At 34.5% G+C, this 25,520-nt stretch overlaps 1 protein-coding gene across 3 annotated transcripts in view; it reads left to right on the forward strand.

Annotated features, from left to right (window-relative positions):
- The window catches only part of MMS22L (MMS22 like, DNA repair protein), a 136,905-nt gene extending 116,904 nt beyond the window's left edge, over nt 1-20,001 (forward strand). For all 3 annotated transcript variants that reach the window (XM_015136966.3, XM_078001242.1, XM_078001243.1), the window contains 5 exons: nt 693-904; nt 3,979-4,142; nt 14,618-14,714; nt 16,464-16,631; nt 19,652-20,001. In XM_015136966.3, coding sequence (XP_014992452.3) covers nt 693-904; nt 3,979-4,142; nt 14,618-14,714; nt 16,464-16,631; nt 19,652-19,733 — 723 coding nt within the window. In that variant the 3' untranslated portion in view covers nt 19,734-20,001. The remainder of the gene's footprint in view (nt 1-692; nt 905-3,978; nt 4,143-14,617; nt 14,715-16,463; nt 16,632-19,651) is intronic.
- The last annotated feature ends 5,519 nt before the right edge of the window (nt 20,002-25,520 follow it).

The following is a 25,520-nucleotide window of genomic DNA, read 5'->3' on the forward strand; positions in this document are numbered from 1 at the left end:
AATAAACAGATATGCAACAAGATATCAAGAGTTCTGTGTGGCTTTATTAAACTATTCACTTTTCTAAACCTTAGTTATCCTAGCTGTAAAATGGAGATACAGTATTACTAACTCAATGGTTCTTTGAGAAATTTAAATGAAATAGTGAATATAAAGCACACAGCACAGTGCCTGTTATAGGAAAACTAAGTAAATTGTTATTCCGAGTCTTAATTTCCATATTCTTTACCCTTCGTTACTACTTTTAAAAAAAATTTCAGATTTTTAGCATGGAAGACTTTTAGCAAAAATTGTATAGTCTTAGACAAAATAACCAGTACCTAGAAAAAAATGCCCTAAAGATGTTTTATAACTTTTTAAGTACATATAAATGTAGTTGATGAGCAAAATGTTCAAGTGTTCTGAGATTAGAGGAAAAGAATCTGCCTTTGTCTTCCTACACTTCTCCCCTGCTTCCTTTGTCCATGCCTCAAAGACATACGTGCTTAGTTAGATACCATATCATATGTGTTGCCCAGGCTTAACTCCTTGTAATTCGTATGTACATTATCTGTTGATTACATGAGGTATCCTTTTTGATTGTTATATTCTCACGTGAATGTTAATGCTGGGGACTTCATTAGTGAGTTTCTAAATGTAGTTTGTTCTTTGAAACTTTACCTCTTAGTATTTCTTACTTTTTTTCCTCGTAGGGCATCTGTATCGTGTGTTGTCAATCTCAAAATCCGAGTGCCTATTTGAATCAATTGCTAGGGAATGTTATTGAGCAGTATATTGGGCGATTTCTTCCAGCTTCACCATATGTTTCAGATCTTGGACAACATCCTGTTTTACTGGCATTGAGAAACACAGCCACTGTTCCGCCAATATCATCTCTTAAGAAATGCGTTGTACAAGTCATAAGGTACATCTAAATATTAAATATAGGTGGTATGTACAAATTATTAAGCTCTATTAAAAAGTGATGAAGTGGCATTTCAAACATGTTGGCAACCCTTAGTATACTAGAAGTTCAGAAACTTTTTTTTTCCCCTGAGAAACATTATCTAAGAATTTATTAAAATGACATTTGCTTATGGCAGCCTAAGACAATGCCCTTTAAACTGCTTCTCTTTTCTCTGTGTAGCGGTTACCTTCCTTATATATGTCCTAAAGGTACATTTTTGCTTTTCAGTTTTTCATCAGATAAACAATATTTGTATTTTATACTGTAAAAAACACAGTAATTATATATGGCTGGGTGTGGTGGCTCACACCTATAATCCTAGCCCTTTGGGAGGCAGAGGTGGGTGGATCACTTAAGGTCAGGAGTTGGAGACCGGCCTGACGAGCATGGTGAAACCCAGTCTCTACTAAAAATACAAAAAAATTAGCTTGGCATGGTGGCAGATGGCTATCATCCCAGCTACTCAGGAGGCTGAGGCAGGAAAATTGCTTGAATCTGGGAGGCGGAGGTTGCAGTGAGCTGGCGTTTCACTGCTGCACTCTAGCCTGGGCAACAGAGCGAGACACTATCTCAAAAACATAAAATATAGTAATTATATTTTATAAAGATAATTAAGTGAAAAAATGAATGCTAATATTGGAAATGAAGCACCCTGAAATCTTATTTCATTAGTTTACTCTTAACTCAGTTTTATTAAGCAAATGAAAAATGAAACTTCTTAAATATTCTACTAACTCCATATCCTTTAACTTTAACATTAGGAAATTCAGTAATAAAAAATGTTTTGTCATTGTCTTCATGTAGTATTTATTTTTATATGGAATTAGTTTTTAAACTTTAAGATGCTATGGTGATATATGTTATTCTTATCTAGTATTAGTTTTCTTTGTTTTTTAATGACCCAATAATATCTGTTACCTCTCATTATAGAATTCCATGCCAAAATCTGTCTCCCCTCTCACCGTTTTGAGTTCCTAGTGTCCTGTTACTCAGGTTTGGAAGCTTTATCTTCTTTGGTTCCTGTCCTTGACCATCCTTTGGCAATCCTGTCCTCCTTTTCCTATTTCTCTTCCCTTAGTACATTACACCTAAACTATTGTCAGAATCTCCTAACTGCTTTCTGCATCCCTAGTCTTTTCTTCTAGTCCACCCTAAAAAATGCCCCCAGATTACTTTTCCTAAAATACTCTTTCATTATGAAGCTTCCCTGCCATTAAACCTGCAATATCTTTTTTGCCTGTGAAATAAATTTCATGCTCCTTAGCTCTCTGTCCATCACTTAACGTTTCCAGATGTATTACATACAGTGTCATACAACCCCTAATAAGATTCGTATTGCCCCTCCAAAATGCCTCATACCTCCCTATGTCACAGCTTTATTCAAACTGCTTTCTCCATTAAAATGTCATTTTTTGGGGCTAAATCCCACCTATCCTTTGTAAAACCTACACCTGATATGTCAGTGTACCGTGTATGTTTCCTTTTTTGAAATCATATGCCCTGTACCGCTCAATTTGCCGAATTATGATAGTTTTGCCTTACTTGTATCTGAATTTCCAACAGGATTATAGTAACCTACCACAGTGTTTGAGATATTGCATAAGTAATTTTAGTACAATCTAAATGACAGATACTGAAGTGAAATTGAATCTGTAAAACTGTTTAAAACCCCAGTGTTTAGGATCCCAGGATTAGTTGACTTTCCTATTTACTTAACATACAGTAAAAATGTTTTTCTCATGGTTTATAGTTGAAGGCTTAAAAATGTAACTTTTTTTTTTTTTAAATACTCAGGAAATATACAGAGATCACCTCTTATGACTCTTCCATGCCATGCTTCTCTATTCTTGCACTCCCTCATCTGAGTTAGGGCTCTTTCCTCTGAATTCTTGAGAATTCTGCGCTTATCTTTGTCAAAAGCACCATTATGCTATATTGTAATCATCTTTTTCTTTTTCTTATTTAACTTCTCCACTCGATAGTGGGCCTCTTGCTCTCAGAGACCATATTTTACTCAATTTTATATTCTTGTTCTTAGACATGTACCTGGCATTCCACTGGTGCCCAATATATGTTTGTTCTAGGCATTAGGAATTCCGCAGTAAACAAAATTAGGCAAACCTCAAATAATGAATTTTCTAATATGTAGTATTTGTTGGAAGTCACTGTAGGGAATAGAAATAATTACTAAGACATAGTTCCTATCCTTATGTTTATAATACTTAGTGGTTTCTATTCCTCATTATGGTTATTATTACTTTACAAACATGTATTTTATATATGTGTGTGTGTGTATATATATATAGATGTCTACTTTGTATTTAGCTGTATTTGACAGATCTTCACATTGTCTAGACATTTGCAGAAACTAAGCAATTCCAACTTTTATTTATTCACTTAATAAATGTATACCAAACACTCATTATGAGCCTGGACCTGTTTTAAGAGGTGGGAATAAAGAAAGATTAGTCAAATTATTATCCTTATGATCTCTCTTGAGTTCTAATACTAAATTTTATCTTGTCTTGAGAGATAATACTTAATCCTAAATTAGTTCTCTGAGTCTTTAACTTACTGGAGGAAGGAAGGAGATAAAGCTTGAATGTCCTATCTTATTCCTAGGACAGTCCTCTGTTTATTTGGAAAAATAAGACTCCTCCCAAGTCCTTACATAAATAGATATGAAGAGAGATTTCTTTATGCAAATTTAACATTAGAGAAAATGTTGCAGCATTGAGGACCCGTAAAGGAGATCAAACTTGTATTAGAAAGGAAAAAAAAAAAAACCCACAAATTAACAATTAGGCTTTCATTTAGATTTTGAGTTCATTGTCAAACAAGGTTGCTTTCAATTTCGTTTGTGACTATATTGTGCTTTGGCGCTGAGAGCACACCAAAAAGATATACAATAAAAGTGTCACTGTATTAATTTTGGGGGGTAAATATTGCCAGTATCTTTAAAGTGTGTGCCATTTGGTCTTGCTCTATTGAAGCTTTAAGAAGAGAATAAACAAAATTTTTCTTCTTTTCAGGAAATCCTACCTTGAGTATAAGGGGTCCTCACCTCCTCCTCGCTTAGCATCCATTCTGGCCTTCATCCTCCAACTCTTCAAGGAAACTAACACAGACATTTATGAAGTCGAACTACTCCTCCCTGGCATTTTAAAATGCTTGGTGTTAGTCAGTGAACCACAAGGTTAGTTTGTAAGGTTATTTTTGTTACCATTTTCTTTTTACAAGTTAAGAAACTACTGTTTCCCATCAGTTTAATGGATAGTTACAAAATGTATGTGATTCTTTTATATCTCTTGATATGGGTCATGGTTAAAGAATAAACTCCAGCTAGGAGCTCAGGTTAGGTATGATAAAATGGTTACAAAGTGGGATGTTTTTGGTCCATTTTAGTTTTGGCTTTTTTTTCCTCCTTGAGGCAAATAGTTTATTTAAGGGCTACTTCCTTTGATTAGATTTGTTAACCTCTCAAAGAATATTTGTTCAATCTGACTTCAGTATTAAAGGCAATTTGTTAAATATCAAGTAATGAGAGGTCATCATACTTTTTTTATTCAGGTTTTTGGTGAAATATCTAAGCTGATTTTTGGGGCAAACTGGTAGGGGTCCTTTAATTCTATTCCTTTTGTTTTCAGTCTCATCAACCTTACTTCTAGTGATTGCTTTAAAATAACATTTATTGGCCTCGCATAATGGCTCATACCTGTAATCCCAGCACTTTGGGATAGAGCTCTGAGGTCAGAACAAATCTCAGTCACTGACCTCAAAGGAGCCTGAATTTGATTAGATTAGTCCTTAAAGCAATTTATGCCCCAGGGTATTACTAAAAACATTAAAGCAATCACCCAGAAATGAATTAGCAGAGCTTAACATCTGAGTGTGATCAGGGAAAGGGACAGTCAAAGAGAGTCCTGCTAAAACCACTGTCTTCACATGGAGACTGTGGGCATACCCGAGGTTACACCACCTCAGGAGCAACATCTAAGGCAGTGAGAGGGCAAGAGGAGGAGTAGACTTCATTATTTGAAAAGCACAATTTTCACCAAAAAATTACAGGACTTGCAAAGAAACAGACACGTACAATCCATATACTGAGAAGAAAAGCAGGCAACATAAACTGCCAGTGACAACAGTCAGATATTGTCTTTAATAGACAAAGACTTCAAAGTAACTATTATAAATATATTCATAGAACTAAAGGAATGTGTAATAAATGAAGAAAAGGAAAGTTTGGTGACAATAGGGAAAGAAGTTTTATGAAAAGAACCAAATGGAAATTTTGGAGTTAAAGTTCAATAGCTGAGTTAAAAGTTTCACCAGAGGGACTCATTAGTGGATTAGAACTGGCAGAAGAAAGAATTAGCAAACTTGAACATAGATCAATATAGATAATACAATCTAAAGCACAGAGGAAAAAAAAAATGAAGAAAATGAACAGAGCTGTTGAGAAATGTGGAACACCATTAAGTGCACCATATATATAACAGGTGAACCAGGAGAAAGCAGAAAAAATTGAAAATAAAATATAAATAAGTATATATATAAAATATATATTTTTTTGAGACGGAGTCTCGCTCTGTCCCCCAGGCTGGAGTGCAATGGCGTGATACCGGCTCACTGCAAGCTGTGCCTCCCGGGTTCACGCCATTCTCCTGCCTCAGCCTCCCAAGTAGCTGGGACTATAGGTGCCCGCCACCACGCCCGGCTAATTTTTTTGTATTTTCAGTAGAGATGGGGTTTCACCATGTTAGCCAGGATGGTCTTGATCTGACCTCATGATCCGCCGGCCTCGGGCTCCCAAAGTGCTGGGATTACAGGGGTGAGCCACCACGCCCAACCTAAAATAATACATAATGTCTAAAATTTTTTCAAGTTTATTCAAGAATATTAACTTACACATTCAAGAAGTTCAGCTAACTCCAGGTAAGGTAAATGCAAAAAGATCCACAAACAGATACATCATAGTAAAGATGCCAAAAGCTAAAGGCCAAGAGAAAATCTTGGAAGTAGCCAGAGAAAAATGACTCGTCCTCTATGAGAAACTCTGGTAACATTAACAGCTGACTTCTCAGAGGAAATAGTGGGGGCCAGAGACAGTGGGATGACATTCAGAGGATTTAAAGCGGGAGGGTAGAGGGGGACCTGTCAACCAAGAATCTTTTTTTAGCAAAGCTGCCTTTCAAAACTGAAGGTGACATTCTCAAATAAATTAAAACTGAGAGAATTTGTTGCTAACAGACCCACCTTTTAACAAAATGCTAAAGGAAGTTTTTCAGACTGAGACTGACCCCAGGCAGTAATTCGGATCCACATACACACAAAAGAATTCTAGTAAAGATTATCATATTATTATTAAGACAGTATAAATGCACATTTTTTCACTTTTATTCTCTTAACTGGTTTTTAAAAAGCATTTGTATAAAATGATATTGTTGAGCCTATAACATATAGAAATATAGTTACCAATAATAATACAAAGAAGGTGGTGAGAGCAAAACAGTATTAGGCTAAGGAAAGGACTCCACATGGCAACTCAAATACCCAGGAATAAATGAAAAAAAAAAAAAAAGAAAAGATAAATAAGAAGGTTAATACGGGATTAGTGTTCCATATCCAAAATGCTTGGGAACAGAAGTGTTTTGTGTATCACATTCTTTTGGATTTTTTAATATTTGCATATATATTATGAGGTATCTTAGCAGCAGGACTCAAGTCTAAACATGAAATTCATTTATGTTTCATATACACCTTAAACATATAGCCTGAAGGTAGTTTTTTACAATATTTATAAATTGTATATGCAGCCTGTCACATGAAGTCGTGTGTGGAATTTTCCACTTATGGCATCATGTCAGCTGTCAAATACTTTCAGATTTTGAAGCATTTGGAATTTTGGATCTTTGGATTATGAATGCTGGACCTATATAGCAGAAGTTAAGATATGTATTTGCTGTTCTGTCTTTTCTTAGCTTCTTTGAAAGACATAAATTTATATAAAGTAAAAATTACAACAGTATATTTTTAACTTTTAACATTTGTAGATATTATATAATAGGTATAACAATATCACAAAAAGGGAGAGAAAGAAATAGAGCTATGCAGTGCATAGGATTTATGTTTCTGTATTAGTATAAATTTGAAGCTCTGATAAGGTATATATGGTTAGCTTAGAGTGACCACAAAGGAAATAGTTCAAAAATAATTAATAATGAAATAGGCTGATGCCCCAATTAAAAGACACAGACTGGCAAATTGAATAAAGAGTCAAGACTCTTCGGTGTGCTGTATTCAAGAGACCCATCTCATGTGCAAAGGCTCAAAATAAAGGGATTAAGGAAGATTTACCAAGCAAATGGAAAGCCAAAAAAAATATCGGGGGTTGCAATCTTAGTCTCTGATAAAAAAGAGTTTAAACCAACAAAGATCAAAAGAGACAAAGAAGGCCATTACATAGTGGTTAAGGGATCAATGCAACAGGAAGAGCTAACTATCCTAAATATGTATGCACCCAATACAGGAGCACCCAGATTCATAAAGCAAGTTCTTGGAGACCTACAAAGAGACTTAGACTCCCACACAATAATAGTGGGAGACTTTAACACCCCACTGTCAAACACCCCACTGTCAATATTAGATCAACAAGACAGAAAATTAACAAGGATATCCAGGACTTGAACTCAGCTCTGGACCAAGCAGACCTAAGAGATGTCTATAGAACTCTCCACCCCAGATCAGCAGAATATACATTCTTGTCAGCACCACATTGCACTTATTCTAAAATTGACCACATAATTGGGAGTAAAACACTCCTCAGCAAATGTGAAAGAACAGAAATCACAGCAACCTGTCTCTCAGACCACAGTGCAATCCAATTAGAATTCAAGATTAAGAAACTCACTCAAAACTGCAAAACTACATGGAAACTGAACAAGCTGTTCCTGAATGACTACTGGATAAATAACAAAATGAAGGCAGAAATAAAGATGTTCTTTGAAACCAATGAGTACAAACACACAATGTACCAGAATCTCTGGGACACATTTAAAGCAGTGTGTAGAGGGAAATTTATAGCACTAAATGCCCACAAGAGAAAGCAGAAAGATCTAAAATCAACACCCTAACATCACAATTAAAAGAACTAGAGAAGCAAGAGCGAACAAATTCAAAGCTAGCAGAAGACAAGAAATAACTAAGATCAGAGCAGAAATGAAGGAGATAGAGAAACAAAAAAACCTTCAAAAAAATCAGTGAATCCGGCCAGGAGCTGGTTTTTTGAAAAGATCAACAAAATAGGCCGCTAGCCAAAGTAAGAAGAAAAGAGAGAAGAATCAAATAGACACAATAAAAAATGATAAAGGGGTTATCATCACCAATCCCACAGAAATCCAAACTATGATCAGAGAATACTATAAACACCTCTACGCAGATAAACTAGAAAATCTAGAAGAGATGGATAAATTCCTGGACACATACACCCTCCCAAGACTAAACCAGGAAGAAGTCGAATCTCTGAATAGACCAATAACAGGTACTGAAATTGAGGCAGTAATTAATAGCCTACCAACCAAAAAAAGCCCAGGACCAGATGGATTCACAGCCGATTTCTACCAGAGTTACAAAGAGGAACTGGAAACATTCTTTCTGAAACTATTCCAATCAATAGAAAAAGAGGGAATCCTCCCTAATTCATTTTATGAGGCCGTCATCATCCTGATACTAAAACCTGGCAAAGACACAACAAAAAAAGGAAATATTAGGCCAGTATCCCTGATGAACACCAATGCAAAAATCCTCAATAAAATACTGGCAAACCGAATCCAGCAGCACATCAAAAAGCTTATCCACCACGATCAAGTTGGCTTCATCCTTGGGATGCAAGGCTGGTTGAACATAAGCAAATCAATAAACATAATCCATCACGTAAACAGAACCAACAAGAAAAACCATATGATTATCTCCACAGATGCAGAAAAGGCCTTCAACAAAATTCAACAGTACTTCGTACTAAAAACTCAATAAACTAGGTATTGATGGAACGTATCTCAAAATAATAAGAGCTATTTATGACAAACCCACAGCCAATATTATACTGAAGAGACAAAACTGGAAGCATTCCCTTTGAAAACTGGTGCAAGATAAGGATGCCCTTTCTCATCACTCCTCTTCAACACAGTATTGGAAGTTCTGGCCAGGGCAGTTAGGCAAGAGAAAGCAATAAAGCGCATTCAGTTAGGAAAAGAGGGAGTCAAATTGTCTCTGTTTGCAGATGACGTGATTATATATTTAGAAAACCCCATCGTCTCAGCCCAAAATCTCCTTAAGCTGATAAGCCGCTTCAGCAAAGTCTCGGGATATAAAATCAATGTGTGCAAAAATCACAAGCATTCCTATACACCAATAACAGACAAACAGAGAGCCAAATCATGAGTTAACTCCCATTCACAATTTCTACAGAGAGAATAAAATACCTAGGAATACAACTTACAAGGGATGTGAAGGACCTCCTCAAGGAGAACTACAAACCACTGCTCAATGAAATAAAATAAAAGAGGGCACAAACAAATGGAAGAACATTCCATACTCATGGATAGGAGGAATCAGTATTGTGAAAATGGCCATACTCTCCAGAGTAATTTATAGATTCAATGCTATTGCCATCAAGCTACCACTGACTTTCTTCACAGAATTGGAAAAAAAACTATTTTAAATTTCATATGGAACCAAAAAAATGTGTGCATCGCTGAGATAATCCTAACCAAAAAGAACAAAGCAGGAGGCATCATGCTACCTAACTTCAAACAATGCTACAAGGCTACAGTAACCAAAACAGCATGGTACTGCTTCCAAAACAGATACATAGACCAATGGAACAGAACAGAGGCCTCAGAAATAACATCACACATCTACAACCATCTGATCTTTGATAGACCTGACAGAAAGAAACAATGGGAAAAGGATTCCCTATTTTATAAATGGTGCTGGGAAAACTGGCTAACCATATTCAGAAAACTGAAACTGGATCCCTTCCTTACACCTTATACAAAAATTAACTCAAAATGGATTAAAGACTTAAACATAAGACCTAAAACCATAAAAACTCTACAATAAAATCTAGGCAATATCATTCAGGACATGGGGATGGGCAAAGACTTCATGACTAAAACACCAAAAGCAATGGCAACAAAAGCCAAAATATATAAATGGGATCTAATTAAACTAAAGAGCTTCTGCATAGCAAAAGAAACTATCAGCAGAGTGAACAGGCAACCTACAGAATGGGAGAAAATTTTTGTAATCTATCCATCTGACAAAGGGCTAGTATCCGGAATCTACGAAGAACTTAAACAAATTTACAAGAAAAAAACAAACAACCTGTCAAAAAATGGGCGAAGGATATGAACAGACACTTCTCAAAAGAAGACATTTATGTAGCCAACAAACTTATGAAAAAAATATTATCACTGTTCATTAGAGAAATGCAAATCAAAACCACAATGAGATACCATCTCACACCAGTTAGAATGGCGATCATTAAAAAGTCAGGAAACAACAGATGCTGGAGAGGATGTGGAGAAATAGGAACACTTTTACACTGTCGGTGGGAGTGTAAATTAGTTCAACCATTGTGGAAGACAGTGTGGTGACTCCTCAAGGATCTAGAACTAGAAATACCATTTGACCCAAAAATCTCATTGCTAGGTATATACCCAAAGGATTATAAATGATTCTACTAAAAAGACACATACACACATATGTTTATTGCAGCACTGTTCACAATAGCAAAGTCTTGGAACCAACCCAAATGCCCATCAATGATAGACTGAATAAAGAAAATGTGACACATATACACTGTGGAATACTATGCAGCCATAAAAGAGGATGAGTTCATGTCCTTTGCAGGGACACGGATGAAACTGGAAACCATCATTCTCAGCAAACTAACACAAGAAGAGAAGAACACCACATGTTCCCACTCACAAGTGGGAGTTGAACAGTGAGTACACATGGACACAGGGAGGGAAACATCACACACTGGGGCCTGTCGGGAGGTGGTGGACTGGGGGAGGGAGAGCATTAGGAGAAATGCCTAATGTAAATGACAAGTTAATGGGTTCAGCAAACCAACTTAGCATATGTATACATATGTAACAAACCTGCACATTGTGCACATATACCCCAGAACTTAAAGTATAATAATAATAATTTTAAAATCATTAAAGATTTGAAAGGCTACATTAAAAAAAATTCACTTAATGCAATAAGAAAACAGTAAAGTAGATTAAAGAAACAAACACATGAGTCATTAAGAAAACAAAAAGTAAGAATGCTGATGTAAATCAAACTATATCTAAAATAACACTGTGTGAAAGGATTGACCAGTCCAATGAAAAGGCAGAGATGATCACAGTGGATTTTTTAAAAAAACAAGATCTACCTATATGGTATTTACAGGAAACAGTATAGATTCACAGATATAAACAGATTGAAAGTAAAAAGATGGGAAAAGATAGTTATGCAAACAGCAACCACAGAAAGCTTAAGTGACTATACTAATAGCTCCATAAGAATTACTAATTTATATGGAATTACAGGGGACCCAGAATAGCCAAATCAATCTTGGCAAAAGAAGAGGAGAGCTGGAAAACTCATACTTCTCGATTTTAAAACATGTTACAAGGCAACAGTAATCAAGACAATGTGATAGTGGCATAAAGATAGATATGTAGGTCAATAGAATAGAATTGAGCGTTCAGAGATAAACTCATGTTTATGGTCAATTGGGGTTTTTTTGTTTGTTGACAAGAGTGCCAAGACAATTTAATAGGGGAAAAGTAGTCTTTTCAACAAATTTTGCTAGGTCAAATAGATAGCCACATGCAAAAGAATGAAGTTCGACCCTTGTTTCATACCACATACGAAAACTAACAAAGTGAATCATAGACCTTAGTGTCAGAGCTAAAATTGTAAAAGTCATAGAAGAAAATATAGGAGTAAAATCTTCATGACCTTGGATTTGGCAATGGATTCTTAGCTATGACACTGAAAGCATGAACCACAAAAGAAGAAAGAGATAAATTGGACTTCATCAAACATTAGGATCTTTTGTGTTTCAAAGGACACTATTAAGAAAGTGAAAAGACAACCCACAAAATGGGAAAAAAAATACTTGTAAATTGTATGTGATGATAAGGAGTGTGCATCTGTAATATATAAAGAACTCTTAAGAATAAGTAACAAATAACTGAATTTAAAAATTGGCAATGAATCTGAATAGACATTTCTACAAAGAAAATAAACAAATGACTAATAAGCACCAGAAAAGGTGTTCAACATCATTAGTCACCAGGGAAATGCATATCAAAACTACACTGAGATATCACTTCATACCCACAAGGTTGGCTATAATGAGGAAATCAGACAATGAAAAAGACTGAGAACAATGTGGAGAAATTGGAACTCTCATTTAATGCCCCTGGAAATGTAAAATCATGTTGCTACTTTGGATAATAGTCCGGTAGTTCCTCAAGTGGTTAAGCATGGAGTTACTGTATGACCCAGCAATTTCACCCCTAGAAATATGTATATATTTAAGATAAGTGAACACATAAGTCCACACAGAAACTTGTAAATTAATTTTTATAGCAGTATTGTTTATTATAGCCAAAAAGTAGAATATTTATGATTTGATGGATCAATTTAAAAATTTTGATACATTTATACAATGGAATATTGTTTGGCTATAAAAAAGCATGAAGTATTGAAACATGCTATAACATTGATGAATATTGAAAACATCATTCTAAGTGAAAGAAGCCAGTCACAAAAGTCATATATTATTTCATTTATATGAAATATCCAGAATAGTTAAATCTATGGAGACGGGGCTGGGCATGGTGGCTCATGTCTGTAATTCCAGCACTTTGGGAGGCTGAGGTGGGTGGATCACTTGAGGTCAGGAGTTCGAGATCTGCCTGGCCAATATGGTGAAACCACGTCTCTTCTAAAAATACAAAATTAGTCGTACATGGTGGCATGCACTTTTAATCCCAGTTACTCGGGAGGCTGAGGTAGGAGAATTGCTTGAACTCGGGAGGCAGAGGTTGCAGTGAGCTGAGATCGTGGCATCGCACTCCAGTCTGGGCAACAGAAGGATAGTCCGTCACAAAAAAAAAAAAAAAAAAGAGTTAAAAAAAAAAAAAAGGTCTGTAGAGACAGAAAGTAGGTTAGTGATTGCTTAGAAGGACTCAGGATAGCTAAAGAGTATGGAATTTCAAGATATTGAAAATAGTGTAAAATTGTGATGATGGTTGTACAAGTCTGAATATACTAAAAACCATCGAACAGTATATTTTAAATGGGTAAATTGTATAGTATGTGAATTATATGATAATAAAGCTCTTCTTTTAACAAATAAAAAGGCCAGGTGTGGCTCACACATGTAATCCCAGTGCTTTGGGAGGCCAAGGTGGGAGGATCACTTGAGACTAGGAGTTCAAGGCCAGCTTGGGCAACATAGCAAAACTCCATCTCTACAAAAAGCTTTTTAAAAAAAATTAGCCAGGAGTGGTGGCACGCACCTGTAGTCCTAGCTACTTGAGAGGCTGAGGTGGGAGGATTGCTTGAGCCCAGGAGATGGAAGTTAGAGTGAGCTATTATCACACCACTTCTCTAGCTGGGATGATAGAGCAAGACTCTATTTCTTTAAAAAAAAAAAGAAAAACACTCATTTTTTTTTTAAAGGTAGTTCAGTTAAAGCAAAAATAAACTGCATCTAAAATGAGAAGTTATTTTAAAAAGTTGTAAAACGTTTTCAAGTAAAAGGCAAGGATGCTGTATGTTCCTTAGCCACTAGCCTCATCGCGTGGAAAACATTCTCTACTACCTAATATTAATTAAGTTGATGTTCATCATATATTTTGTGTTCCTGCTATAATGGGTTACAGTTTCTGAACATTTTTTTTATTCTTGGAAAAAGCACTTTTTTCTCTGGTTTCTTATATTTAATGTGTCAAAAACAACATAAGAATTTAGTAGCATTCAGAGCATATTGGGTTTTCGACATCCTTTCTTGGTATTTTTGCATTATTTTTGTGTACAAGCACACAATTTTAAAGGATTTGGTTAAATATTTAAAGAATGTAAGTATTCTTTTTATGCTTTGTTATCCTTTGAAAGGAAGATAGCATCACAAACAACATTTTTGCATACACATTTGACTAATTTTAAGTGAAAAGAAATTGTTCATGGTATCTAGTTTGCTACTTATATGTTTGTGAGGGGGTGGGAGGAATATGCTTATGAATTTTTAAAAAATCAATCTGCTTGTCTGTAAATCAGCTGAATTTTTAAAGGCTTTCTTTTGTCGGTATGTTACTGTTTGTAGGATTAGGATGGTGTGATGTTTTTGAATATGGGCACCTTTCTAAGAGAAAAATAGATTTAAAAAAACTTTTAAACTTTTATATTTTCTTAAAATGGAAGATAGGTATACTTTAGAATAAAATAAAAACTTAGAACTATTTCATTTTGAAAAATAGAAAAAGGATGTACATACTTTAAGAAAACAACATATTTTTCTAAATCAAGAGCGTTCATAAAAATGAGGATCCAGATGGTCAATTCAGACACAATGCGTAATGCTATAATTTTTCCTTCTAGTTAAAAGGCTGGCCACAGAGAACCTGCAATACATGGTAAAAGCCTGCCAAGTGGGGTCAGAAGAAGAACCTTCCGCCCAGCTGACTTCTGTGTTTAGGTAACTGGAAAATATGCCAACTGGCAAGGAGACTATTGCCAGCCATTTGACAGCCAACATGTTTTTTAAATAACTAATTATCCAAAACATAATGTGTTACTACTTGTTTATAGTATTTCAATTATTGTATTTTTGGCAGTAGTTTTGTTACATTGTGATGTTTTATTGAAAAATAAAAGTGCCAGTGAAAAAGATAAGTGAAGGGACTTAAAATTACCTGTGAATTTAGTAAGAAAGAATCTTGCATGAACAGTCATGTGTCTCTTAATGATAGGGATAAGTTCTGAGAAATGTATAGTTAGCCAATTTCATCACTGTGTGACCCTCAACTAGAGTGTACTTATTACAACAAACCTAGTGTGTCTTAGCCCACTATGCACCTAGACTATATGGTATGGCCTAATGGTCCTAGACTACAAATCAGTATAACATGTTACTGCACTGAATACTGTAGGCAGTTGTAACACAGTAGTAAATATTTGTGTATCTAAATGTATCCAAACATAAAAGGTACAGTAAAAATGCAGTATTTTAATCTTCTTATACTGAACCACCATTGTATATGCTATCTGTCACTGACTGAAATGTCATTACCTGGCCCTAGACTGGGTTTGAGAGGGTAAAGTGGGAAATGTGAGTCATGATGACGAGTACACAGGCTGTCAGACCTTGCCAAACATGTTCCTCAGGATTGTAGAAGTACATGTCACTGCTTCTCTGACTTGCTTTAAGATACTAAGAGTAGCTCCAGAAAGCTCTGTTATGTTTAGTTTGTGAAGCATGGACTTTATAGAAGTAGATCTATTGTTCATAAGAATAACAGTGCAACTTGAGGCATATTTTCTTTTTCTTCCCTCTCTTGTTCCCTTTAGAGTCTTGTGCTGTTAGGGCAGTATGTTTTTGTATTTCTTTCTGAAGATTTCTACCAGTTTACCTTTATTATTCCTATGTCTGTCCTACCACTACCATGATAAATAATTTGTGTTCGTTTCCTTCATTCTATGTTGGATCTTTGGTACCTCCATTTTTCTCATCACATAATTAGTGCCTGTCAAGTGTTTATAGTTCATTTAAATTGTGATCACTCAGTGACAGTGATTGGTGAAAATTGTGAAGCCCTAGGAGGGGAGAAAAGGATTTTATATGATCAAAGATTGAATGTTTTCTATAATTTACTAAGCTAGGTGGCTTTTATTTTGTTGCTTGGTAGTGGAGGGTAGAGGTTTTAAGGCTAAAACATAGAATTTTTATTTATAAAGACCTTCTATGGGTCTAAAGTCTTTTGTTCAGTTAAGGACCATAAAAATATATTAGGAGTAACTTGCTTTCCTCATAAAAATATTGTTTGATTTATGTAGGGCTACAAAGAACTAAAAAGTAACTAGGAAATCTGACTTTTTTCTCTTACTGTCTCCCATATCCTTTCCACTCAGATTTCACTGTGTAGAATATTGCAAAAAAGTCCTGGGATTAGATTTTTACCCCTTTTTCTCCCTCCCAAGCTTCCAACTCTTCCCTTCGCCGCTCCTCCCACAGTGCTTTCACTCTGGTCGTGGCTCAACTTAAATAAGCCAGTTCAATTCTTTATTTTAAAGTGTTTTAAATAGTTTTCATACTGCATCCAGATTCTTACAATAATCTTATATAAAATGATCTTTGTTATGTTCAGTTCATAGTTGATTGTCATGTAGATACCAGCACAAGGAATTGCCCCAGGAGTAATCCTAAATATACCTGTTTTATTTTCAGGCAGTTTATCCAGGATTATGGTATGAGGTACTATTATCAGGTTTACAGCATTTTAGAAACAGTAGCAACATTGGACCAGCAGGTTGTCATCCACTTGATTTCTACCCTCACTCAATCTCTGAAGGATTCAGAGCAGAAATGGGGCCTTGGCAGGAATATAGCACAAAGGTATGTTTGATAATTTAATTACATTTGGTCGGGGGGGGGGCAGTGATTATAAAATCTATATTTCATCTTATAGAAATGATTTATTTTCTTATTCCCCAAAATTTGGGTGTGTTCTTTTGAGATGAAAAATGTTTCAGTACTGTGATTGTTATCAGTTTTACAAAGTGTGAATAGTAGTAGCATGGCTTATCAACAAACTTAGCAAAATCAATTACCTACATTTGCATGTTTTTCCTTTCAAAGTGACCGCTTTAGAAAGCTGTATATTTCAGCACTGCTGCTGTTGCTCAAAACGCATTTCCGTGTTCTTCATTGGGAAGTGGACCTCATAGCCTTGGATGTCTTGTTTTTTTAATAAAATTTATGATAGCAAATCATAACCCTTTGAGGGATGCTTGATTTATTTAGTCAGCTGTATCATATGTCTAGTGAATAAGTGACCCTGTTAGACAATATAGGTTTTGGTCAAAAATAGGAAATAAGACTTTTTTTTATAGGCTCATAACTCAACTGAAAATAGTGCTGGACTATTTAGAGTCTCAACATTGTGGGAATAAGCCTATATTTATTTCTTAAAGAAATTGTTTTAGAGTAGTCAGTACTCACAGTGGAATTTTTATGTCCTAAAGGTTATTAAAGAATCAAAATACAGTTATGTGTTGCTTAATGACAGGGATAGGTTCTAAGAAATGTGTAGTTAGGCAATTTCATCATTTGTGAACATCAAATAGAGTATATTTACACAAACCTAGATGGAATAGCCTACCACACACCTAGGCGATGTGGTGTGGCCTATTGCTCCTAGACTACCAACTTGTATAACATGTTACTGTACTGAATACTACAGACAGTTGTCACATGATGGTAAGTATTTGTGTATCTAAATATATGAAAAGGTAGAAAAGGTACAGTAATTATATGGTAGCAAAGATTTTAAAATGATACACCTATATAGGGCACTTAACAGTGAGTGGAGCTTGCAGGATTGGTAGTTGCTCTGGGTGAGTCGGTGAGTGAGCAGTGGTAAATGTGAAGGCCTAGGTCATTACTGTACACTATTGTAGTAGACTTTATAAACAGTACACTTAGAGTACATTAAAGTTGTTTTTAAAATTTTTAATTTTTCAATAATACATTAACCTTAGCTTACTCTTTTTTACCTTTTAAACTTTTTCTTTAACTTTTTTACTCTTGTAAAAATACTTAGCTTAACACACACATTGTATAGCTGTACAAAAATATTTTCTTTCTTTATATTCTTGAATGCCTTTTTTCTATTTTTAAATTATTTTTTTATTTTTAAACTATTTTGTAAAAAATGAAGACACACACGCATTAGCCTGAGCCTACACAGGGTCAGTATGATCAACATCACTGTCTTCCACCTCTACATCTTATTTCACTGGAAGGTCTTCAGGACCAGTAACACACATGGAGCTGTCATCTCCTTTGATAAAGAGGCCTTCTTCTGGAATACCTCCTGAAGGACCTGCCTGAGTCTGTTTTACGGTTATCTTTTATTTTTATAAGTATAAAGAAGAGTACACTCTAAAATAACAATAAAAAGTAAAGTATAGTAAATACATAAACTAAACCAGTAACATGATTGTTTCTTATTATCAAGTATTATATACTGTGTACAATTGTGTGTGCTAGACTTTTATATGACTGACAGTACAGTAGGTTTGTTCACACCTGCATCACCACAAACACATGAGAAAGGCATTACACTAAGACATTACAATGGCTACAGCATCACCAGGCATTAAGAATTTTTTAGTACCATTATAATCTTAATGGGACCCATCATTGACCAGAATGCAGCCCATCATTTACCAAAATGTTGCTAATGCAGTGCATGACTATAATCATATGCATGTGTCTGTGTATATGTATCTATACAAATACACAGTCTAATGAATATGCATATTCCAATTTTTAGATGAAAATTTTTTATTAAACAATGTCATATATGAGATCTTTCTTGGAGACATGACTATATTGACTATAGCTTTAGCGAACTAATGGAATCCAGTTTTTCAGTACAGTAAATGAAAACCATATAAAAGGCACGGGGGGCAGGGGGCAGACTGGAGAGATCATCCTTGTAGAGCTTTTGTATGCCAGAATGGAACATCTCCTTTCTTCTGCATAGGGACTTGGTTAGCCTCCTATGGTTTTCTAGAGAGAGAAGACTGAATCACTTCAAATTGTAGTTTGAAGAAGTGGTGTTTATTGTCATGTCACAAAACAAGCTCATGCAGACATGTCTCACATCTGACTTCTCTGAGCAGTCTTCAAATTTGAATGAAAAAACTAGAGAGGCTATGTGTGAACCACCCTAATGCAGTATGTTGTTAAAACAAATATTCAGGCCTACTACCTTGTGTGGTTGTGCAGGCCCATAAGAAGGTTGGTTTCAAAGGTTCTGAATAGAACAGGTATTTAGACTAGTGAGATAACTGCTAGGCATAGTAAATCATCTAAAACACCTCCCAGTTACATTCTCTACATACTAGAGAATGTAGGAGGAGAGACAGTATTTTATTTTCAAACGTCGTTACCTATAAGAGGTTAAAAGAAGAAAATGGGATACATACTGAAATTGCTACACAGGTCTATTTTATGGTTACAGAATTTTTGTTTTAATACTTAGGTTTGTGATACAAGTATTCCCATTGTAATCATACCATCATTGTCCTTAAATAATATTCCTGAACGTATTTTATTACCTGTGACCATTATAATATTTCAGAAGGTTAGTGAACTTTTGCATGTTTTTTTTAGCACACATTTTATATATAAAAATCACACTTAAACTCAATACATCTTAACATCTAGATTTACTCACAATAGATATAAAACATTACTTTTTAAGAAGTGTTGTGCTAAGCCTGCTGGACAGATGGCTGGATAGATGGATGGATGATGGACAGCCAGACTTAATTTGTAAATACTTAAATGAAAAATAATGAAAATGGTAATAAATATATTTGCTTTCTTTTCTTTTTTTTAAACAGGGAAGCATATAGCAAACTTTTGTCTCACCTTGGACAGGTGGGACGAGATGAGATGCAGAGACTGGAAAATGATAATACTTAATATATTTTGTGAGTCATCCTGTCTATTGATTATCAGTATCTAAAGCCACATTGTTCCACTCCAATTCCTACTTTTAATTAATTGCATAATGTTCTGTTTAAAATAATTTCTAGGATTTTTTTCCCTTTTATATCTGTAAGTAAAAAAAAAATGTATAAATAAGGAACTAAAGGTTAATTAGCAACTATGTAATAGGATCCTTGGAACTTTGCAAAACTGCATTCTACCTTGATGAAATTTTAAACTAAATTAAAGAAATTTTTTCTAACTGGGAGTGTTTTCTGTGTATGAGTATTAAGCAGATACTTAAGCAGATACTTCATCCATGGACTTTTGTTGTAATATGACTTCCTACCCCTCTGCCTTGTGACTGATTTGTCATGTTTATTTTTTATTTTTACAATAATAGTTATGTTTTAAAATGATACTTTTTCAATAATACATTATACTGGCTACCCTATACTGTTTTTTTGGTGGGGGAAAGGTGTTGGGAAATATGACTGTGTATTTGTTTTTCTTTTTTATATGTGTGAGGCAAGTTAATAAATAAAACCCTTACAAAGCACACTTAACTGTGTTAGGAATGAGACTGAATCTGGCTAAAGAATTATACAGCTGATATCCAAAAAAAGTGTAAACATGCCAACAGGGTTTATATTTAGGTTCCAAGAGTTGCCAAATTTTTTCTTTATTTATGATTTCTTTTGCAGTTGTCATTTTAAAAAATCATATCAGGAGGAGGAAATAAAGGAGACTTTAAGAGGAGAATAAATAAAAATATTCTAGAAAAGTAGTAATAGTAGTGGTCTGAGAAGTCAGCTGATCTATCTTCTTGCTCTTTAGCCAGAGCTTCTTATAAGTTAGCATTTTATCCAAGAAACCTGTTTAGTTTCCTTTAACAACATTGTTTCTCAACTTTTGAACTCTTACCTCATCCAGATTGTTTTACCAGTTGGATCTTGTCCTTGACTCCTTTTCATAGTGATCATTATTTGGTTGAAAGAACTCCGGTCCTAGTTTTGGGAACCCACCTGGGTTTCAAACTCAGCTTTGCTTTATGATCTTGAGCTAGTTACATAACCTTTCTCAGTCTAGTTTCTTCATGGAGAAGAAAAGAAGAATCCATTTACTATTTGACAATGTTATTGTGAGAATCAATGGGATAAATGTGAAAACATTTGGTGGCCCATATTCTGTTAGGAAATGTACAGACATGATTAGTTTATTACTCATGCACAATTAAGGCAAAGAACACCTCTCAATTTTATCTTTCTCTAATGATATGTCCCAGATGAATGATCCCACTTTCCAATGTTTTCTTACATCATATTTTCTAACTTTGAAGTAATTTGTTTCCTTCTTGGGATTATAGTCTTTATCGTGGTTCTACTCTTCCTTCAAGAAAACATTTCAACCCTTCTGTGGCTCAAGGAGTATCTTTAAAAAAGAAATACTTTGCAATCAGCATTCTATAGTTAATAGCTCTCTCTTAATTGTAATCTGTGAAATCCAAAGGAGTGTCTGTTATTTTCATAACATATAAATGTTCTCTCAAATCAACTTCATCAAATGGAATAAACGAAAGCTTAAGGCTGCTTAATAGACTTCATAACACTGAATTTCTTTTCATCATGATAGTGACTTACTAAACAAATAATGTATGGCTTGGCAAGTTCCAGCAGTTACTGAGGAGTTTTATCTATTTAAGGTGATGCCTTTAAAGAGGTTATTTATGTGTATATGTGTGTGTGTGTATATATATATGTGTTTTTTTTTCCCAAAGGAGATTGATTAAAGATATGTTTGAGAATCTTGCTTCTTAGAGTATGAAACATTTAAAGGATAGGAAAAGCTGCTACTGAATCATGCTTTAGGACATATATCTGTAGATACTAAGAATAACTAAAATTTGTACTTAAAAATGGTAACAACAAAGTCTGTAACAATATGTGTATTATATGTTTTGTATTTATGTATAAGTAAAAATTTTTTAAAGCTTTTTTTTTTAGTTGACGAAAGAAGAAAATTTATGGCTCAGTTCCTTTTTTAAAAAATCTTCACTGATCTTTCACTTACTACTACAATCTTGCCTTCTTCCATTCCCAGACTTGGAGTCCCTTATACCTGCTTCTTTAATAGCCACTTTTCCCTAAATACCCTGTAATTTCGGAGGCTACTTCTTCTACCAGTGTAATATAAGCCATTCTTTTTTGGTCAAATCTGAGTTTGTTCTCCTTTCTCATGTTCTTTGTCCTTTCTGTGACAATTGTCTTTTGTCTTCCCATCAGTTCCACAATGATGCTGCTCCCTCCTACATATACAGTTGACCCTTGAACGACACAAGTTCGAACTGTGCGGGTCCACTTATATGTGGATCTAAAATACAGTATTTGTGGGATGCAAAATCTGAGTATATGGAGGACTAACTTTTTGTATAGGCAGGTTCCTCAGGGCCAATTGCGGGACTTGAGTATATGCAGATTTTGGTATGCACAGGGGATCCTGGAACCAATCCCCAGACATATCAAGAAATGACCACTGTATCTTGAGAGCACCTTCATGGTCTTCTTTCCTGTCCCCAGTCGTAAGATATGACCCTTCATCTGCTTTGTCTCAACATTCTGTTAGTGGTGAACTGATAGCTCCACCTTTTATCTCTTAAATCTCTTTCTAGTGCTAATTTATCTCTAAACCTCTGTAGTTGGAGTCTCCTGAAATCTCAAGGCAACATGTCAAGCTACCCATGTCACTTTCTATTTCAGACTACCTCCTGCTTTGATTTTCTACCCAGGGAATACACTATTGTCCCAAGTTATTTAGCCTTGAAATGTCAGAGGCATTTTAGGTTCTTCGTTTTTCTCCCACTTTCAGTTGATTACCATTACAGGCTCTTAGGCTTCTTTTTTTCTTTTTGCAATGCCTTGCATCCACTGGTTTGATGTTTGTTTTTTCTGCTGGGCACTACTTATTTCCTTACCTCTGGTGTCCTCTCCTACATCTTATGTTCTGAAATATATATTCCTAAAATACTGTTTTCCTCTTGTTACTTTTCTGCTCAAGGACTTCCAATAACTGCCCATTGTTTATAAGGTGATGTTCAAACCCTTCAGTCTGGAGACTTTCTGCTACCTATCTGACTGTACCTTTTATCTTCAAGCTTATCTCTTTCCAAACAAGAGGCTCCTTTTGTAGTTTTCTCTGATTGCCATGTTCATCCTACACTCAGTCTCATTCAGTTTACAGTGTGGAAACTGTATAGGACCTGTTTCCTATAGAAATTGAAGACACTTAAATAGGAAGAAAATTAAAATACACATTTGGAGACATGAGTATTCCAGTCAAATAATATCTATACAATACCAGATAGAGTATAAAAGACGATTGAAGGACAACAGTGATGAAAGGACTTTATTAGGCATTTGGATTTGGTTATGATTTAAATTTCAATTTAATTAGAACGTTTCCATGGCGAGGAAGGAAGCACGGATTGTGGAAAAGTCATTCAGTATTGAGTTCATTTGCATTAGAAGAATTTCATAGTTTAAAACTTGTATATCTATACCTGTCCTTCGTATGTTTTCTTCTTAAGCATATTCGACTTTTTCTACCTCAGCATCTATATAATATTTGTGAGTCAGATGTTTGTGGGTTTTCATTACCTATTATTATTTTCTTCCATGCTTTACAACAAATTTTTTAAACTACCTTGTTCTTAAATAATTACATGGACTTGTTTTCATGTACTTTCACAGAATCTTTGACAGCTAAAATTATGTGTTATATAAAAATTTGACAAGCTTCTACAGTCGAGAAAAGCCTTTAGAAATCTGCCTTCCCCAAACCGTACATGTTATCATACCACTCATGTCTCCCCATGTCTGAAAGGTAAATAGATACAGAAACCTCACCAAAAGTTGAATCATCTGTACTAAACCACTGCTTTTTTATCCAGACTTTTTATATAAATCTTATATTTTCCAAAAAACTGATCTTTTGCCTACCCCTCTTAGAGTTAAAAATATTGCCTTGTCAGGTAAGAGTATAGTATGCCAATATAAATAATATGCTTTATTTGGATAGAAACAGTTGGTTTGGGAAGCTAGCAACGTAGCATATTCTTCACAAATTTAATAAGATGTGTATTTTGATAGTGTGATAACCTGCATTGTAAATTACCAAATGGTTGGAATTGACCAGTTTATACTTATTAAAATTTTTGTTGTGCCGATGGCGTCCAATTCATTGCATTTGTGAATTGTGCTTCTAGAAAAATTGTGGACATTTTAATTTTATATACATATTTATGAGTTATTTGTGCATATGATAAAAATTTATATATAGTAATAAAAGTATATATTTAACTTACATTGTGCCCTTGATTATTGAAAACTTCCTTTTTATAACAGATTCATTATGTGGAAGCTAAAGTAAAAATGAGCCATGTTACCAGAAGGAATAATTTCTATCTTATTACTGATGTTTTTATATTTGTGGTAAAACTATAGAAAGTTAGGTTTTCCGATGTCATGGTAGCTGAAAGAGTTTGATGTACATGTGGTTAAAGTGTGAAGAAAATATGAAGGAAAAAGTATGAAAAGTACCCTAATCATTACCTAATTGCTATTTTGTTATTAAGGATCTAAGAAGTGTTATTGCATTGTACAGATGATTTTAGAAATTCACATCTTTGCTGGCTTTTCCTTTAACACCAAGAATATCTGTTATCATCTGTGTGGTACTGTATTTTGTTTTCTCTTTTAAAGTAAAAACTTGAAGTGATATTTAAATGTTTGCAAGTCTCATGACCTTCCTATAGAAATTCACATTAGTATAATAATTTACATTACAAATACAATATAACCTTTAATTTTGAAGAATAAAAATGGAAATGGAAGATGAATTACTATAGGGTAGTTCACTTAAATCGAAAATGTATATTTGAATACTTTCAGTGAAATTTGGCTCATATGACCAGACATAGTTTAATAGAATTCTATTATTGATAACCTTGAATAAAAGGATCTAATTATAACTTATCTAGGTTTTTTTCCCTTTTAGGGAAGAGATGTTATGTTTTTGTACTACTCTTGGCTATAGTTATAAAGGATGTGTCTGAACCTGGTAAAACTTTTTAAAATTCTGAGTTCAGTTCTGTAATATTAGTGAATATTACATTATAAAGATCACTTAGGAGGGGTTGATAATATATGCTGATTTGTTTTATATGAATTGTTAAAAATATATACAGAAATGAGGGTAGTCTCAGGCTACCTTTCCATTAGTTGGGTAAGCTTGTTTTTAGAGCTTTCCCTTTCATTGATTGGATGTAGGGCCTGGGAATACAAATAGATTTTCATAGTTTTACTAGGTAAAACTGCTAGAGAGAAAATTCATGTCCCAAGTACAAAAATTAATATAGCTGAATACTTAAGTCCCTGTTGAAAAGATTTCTGAAATACTGGAGTTCATTTTCCTGCCTTGGTAAGGCATTTTTAAAATTTAGTTTAGATGGCTTAAACCATTTAAAGAAGCTGTCATCATTCTAAATATCAATTGTCAATATCAATTTTCACTGTTGAGAACTGTCCTCAACAGTGGTTTGTCTATACTAAAGGAAATATACTAAGTATACTAAGGAATTTAGTCTATACTAAATTCCTATTCTTTTAAAAATCTACCTGTTTTCCTTCTCCCTAGTCTCCTTCCTGCCCTTTAAATCTGAATAACCAGAAACCATATATTTATTTCTATGTTTTATGTATAATGATATATGAAGTTAGTGAATTC

This window comes from Macaca mulatta, chromosome 4, assembly GCF_049350105.2.
Source record: "Macaca mulatta isolate MMU2019108-1 chromosome 4, T2T-MMU8v2.0, whole genome shotgun sequence".
NCBI lineage: Eukaryota > Metazoa > Chordata > Mammalia > Primates > Cercopithecidae > Macaca > Macaca mulatta.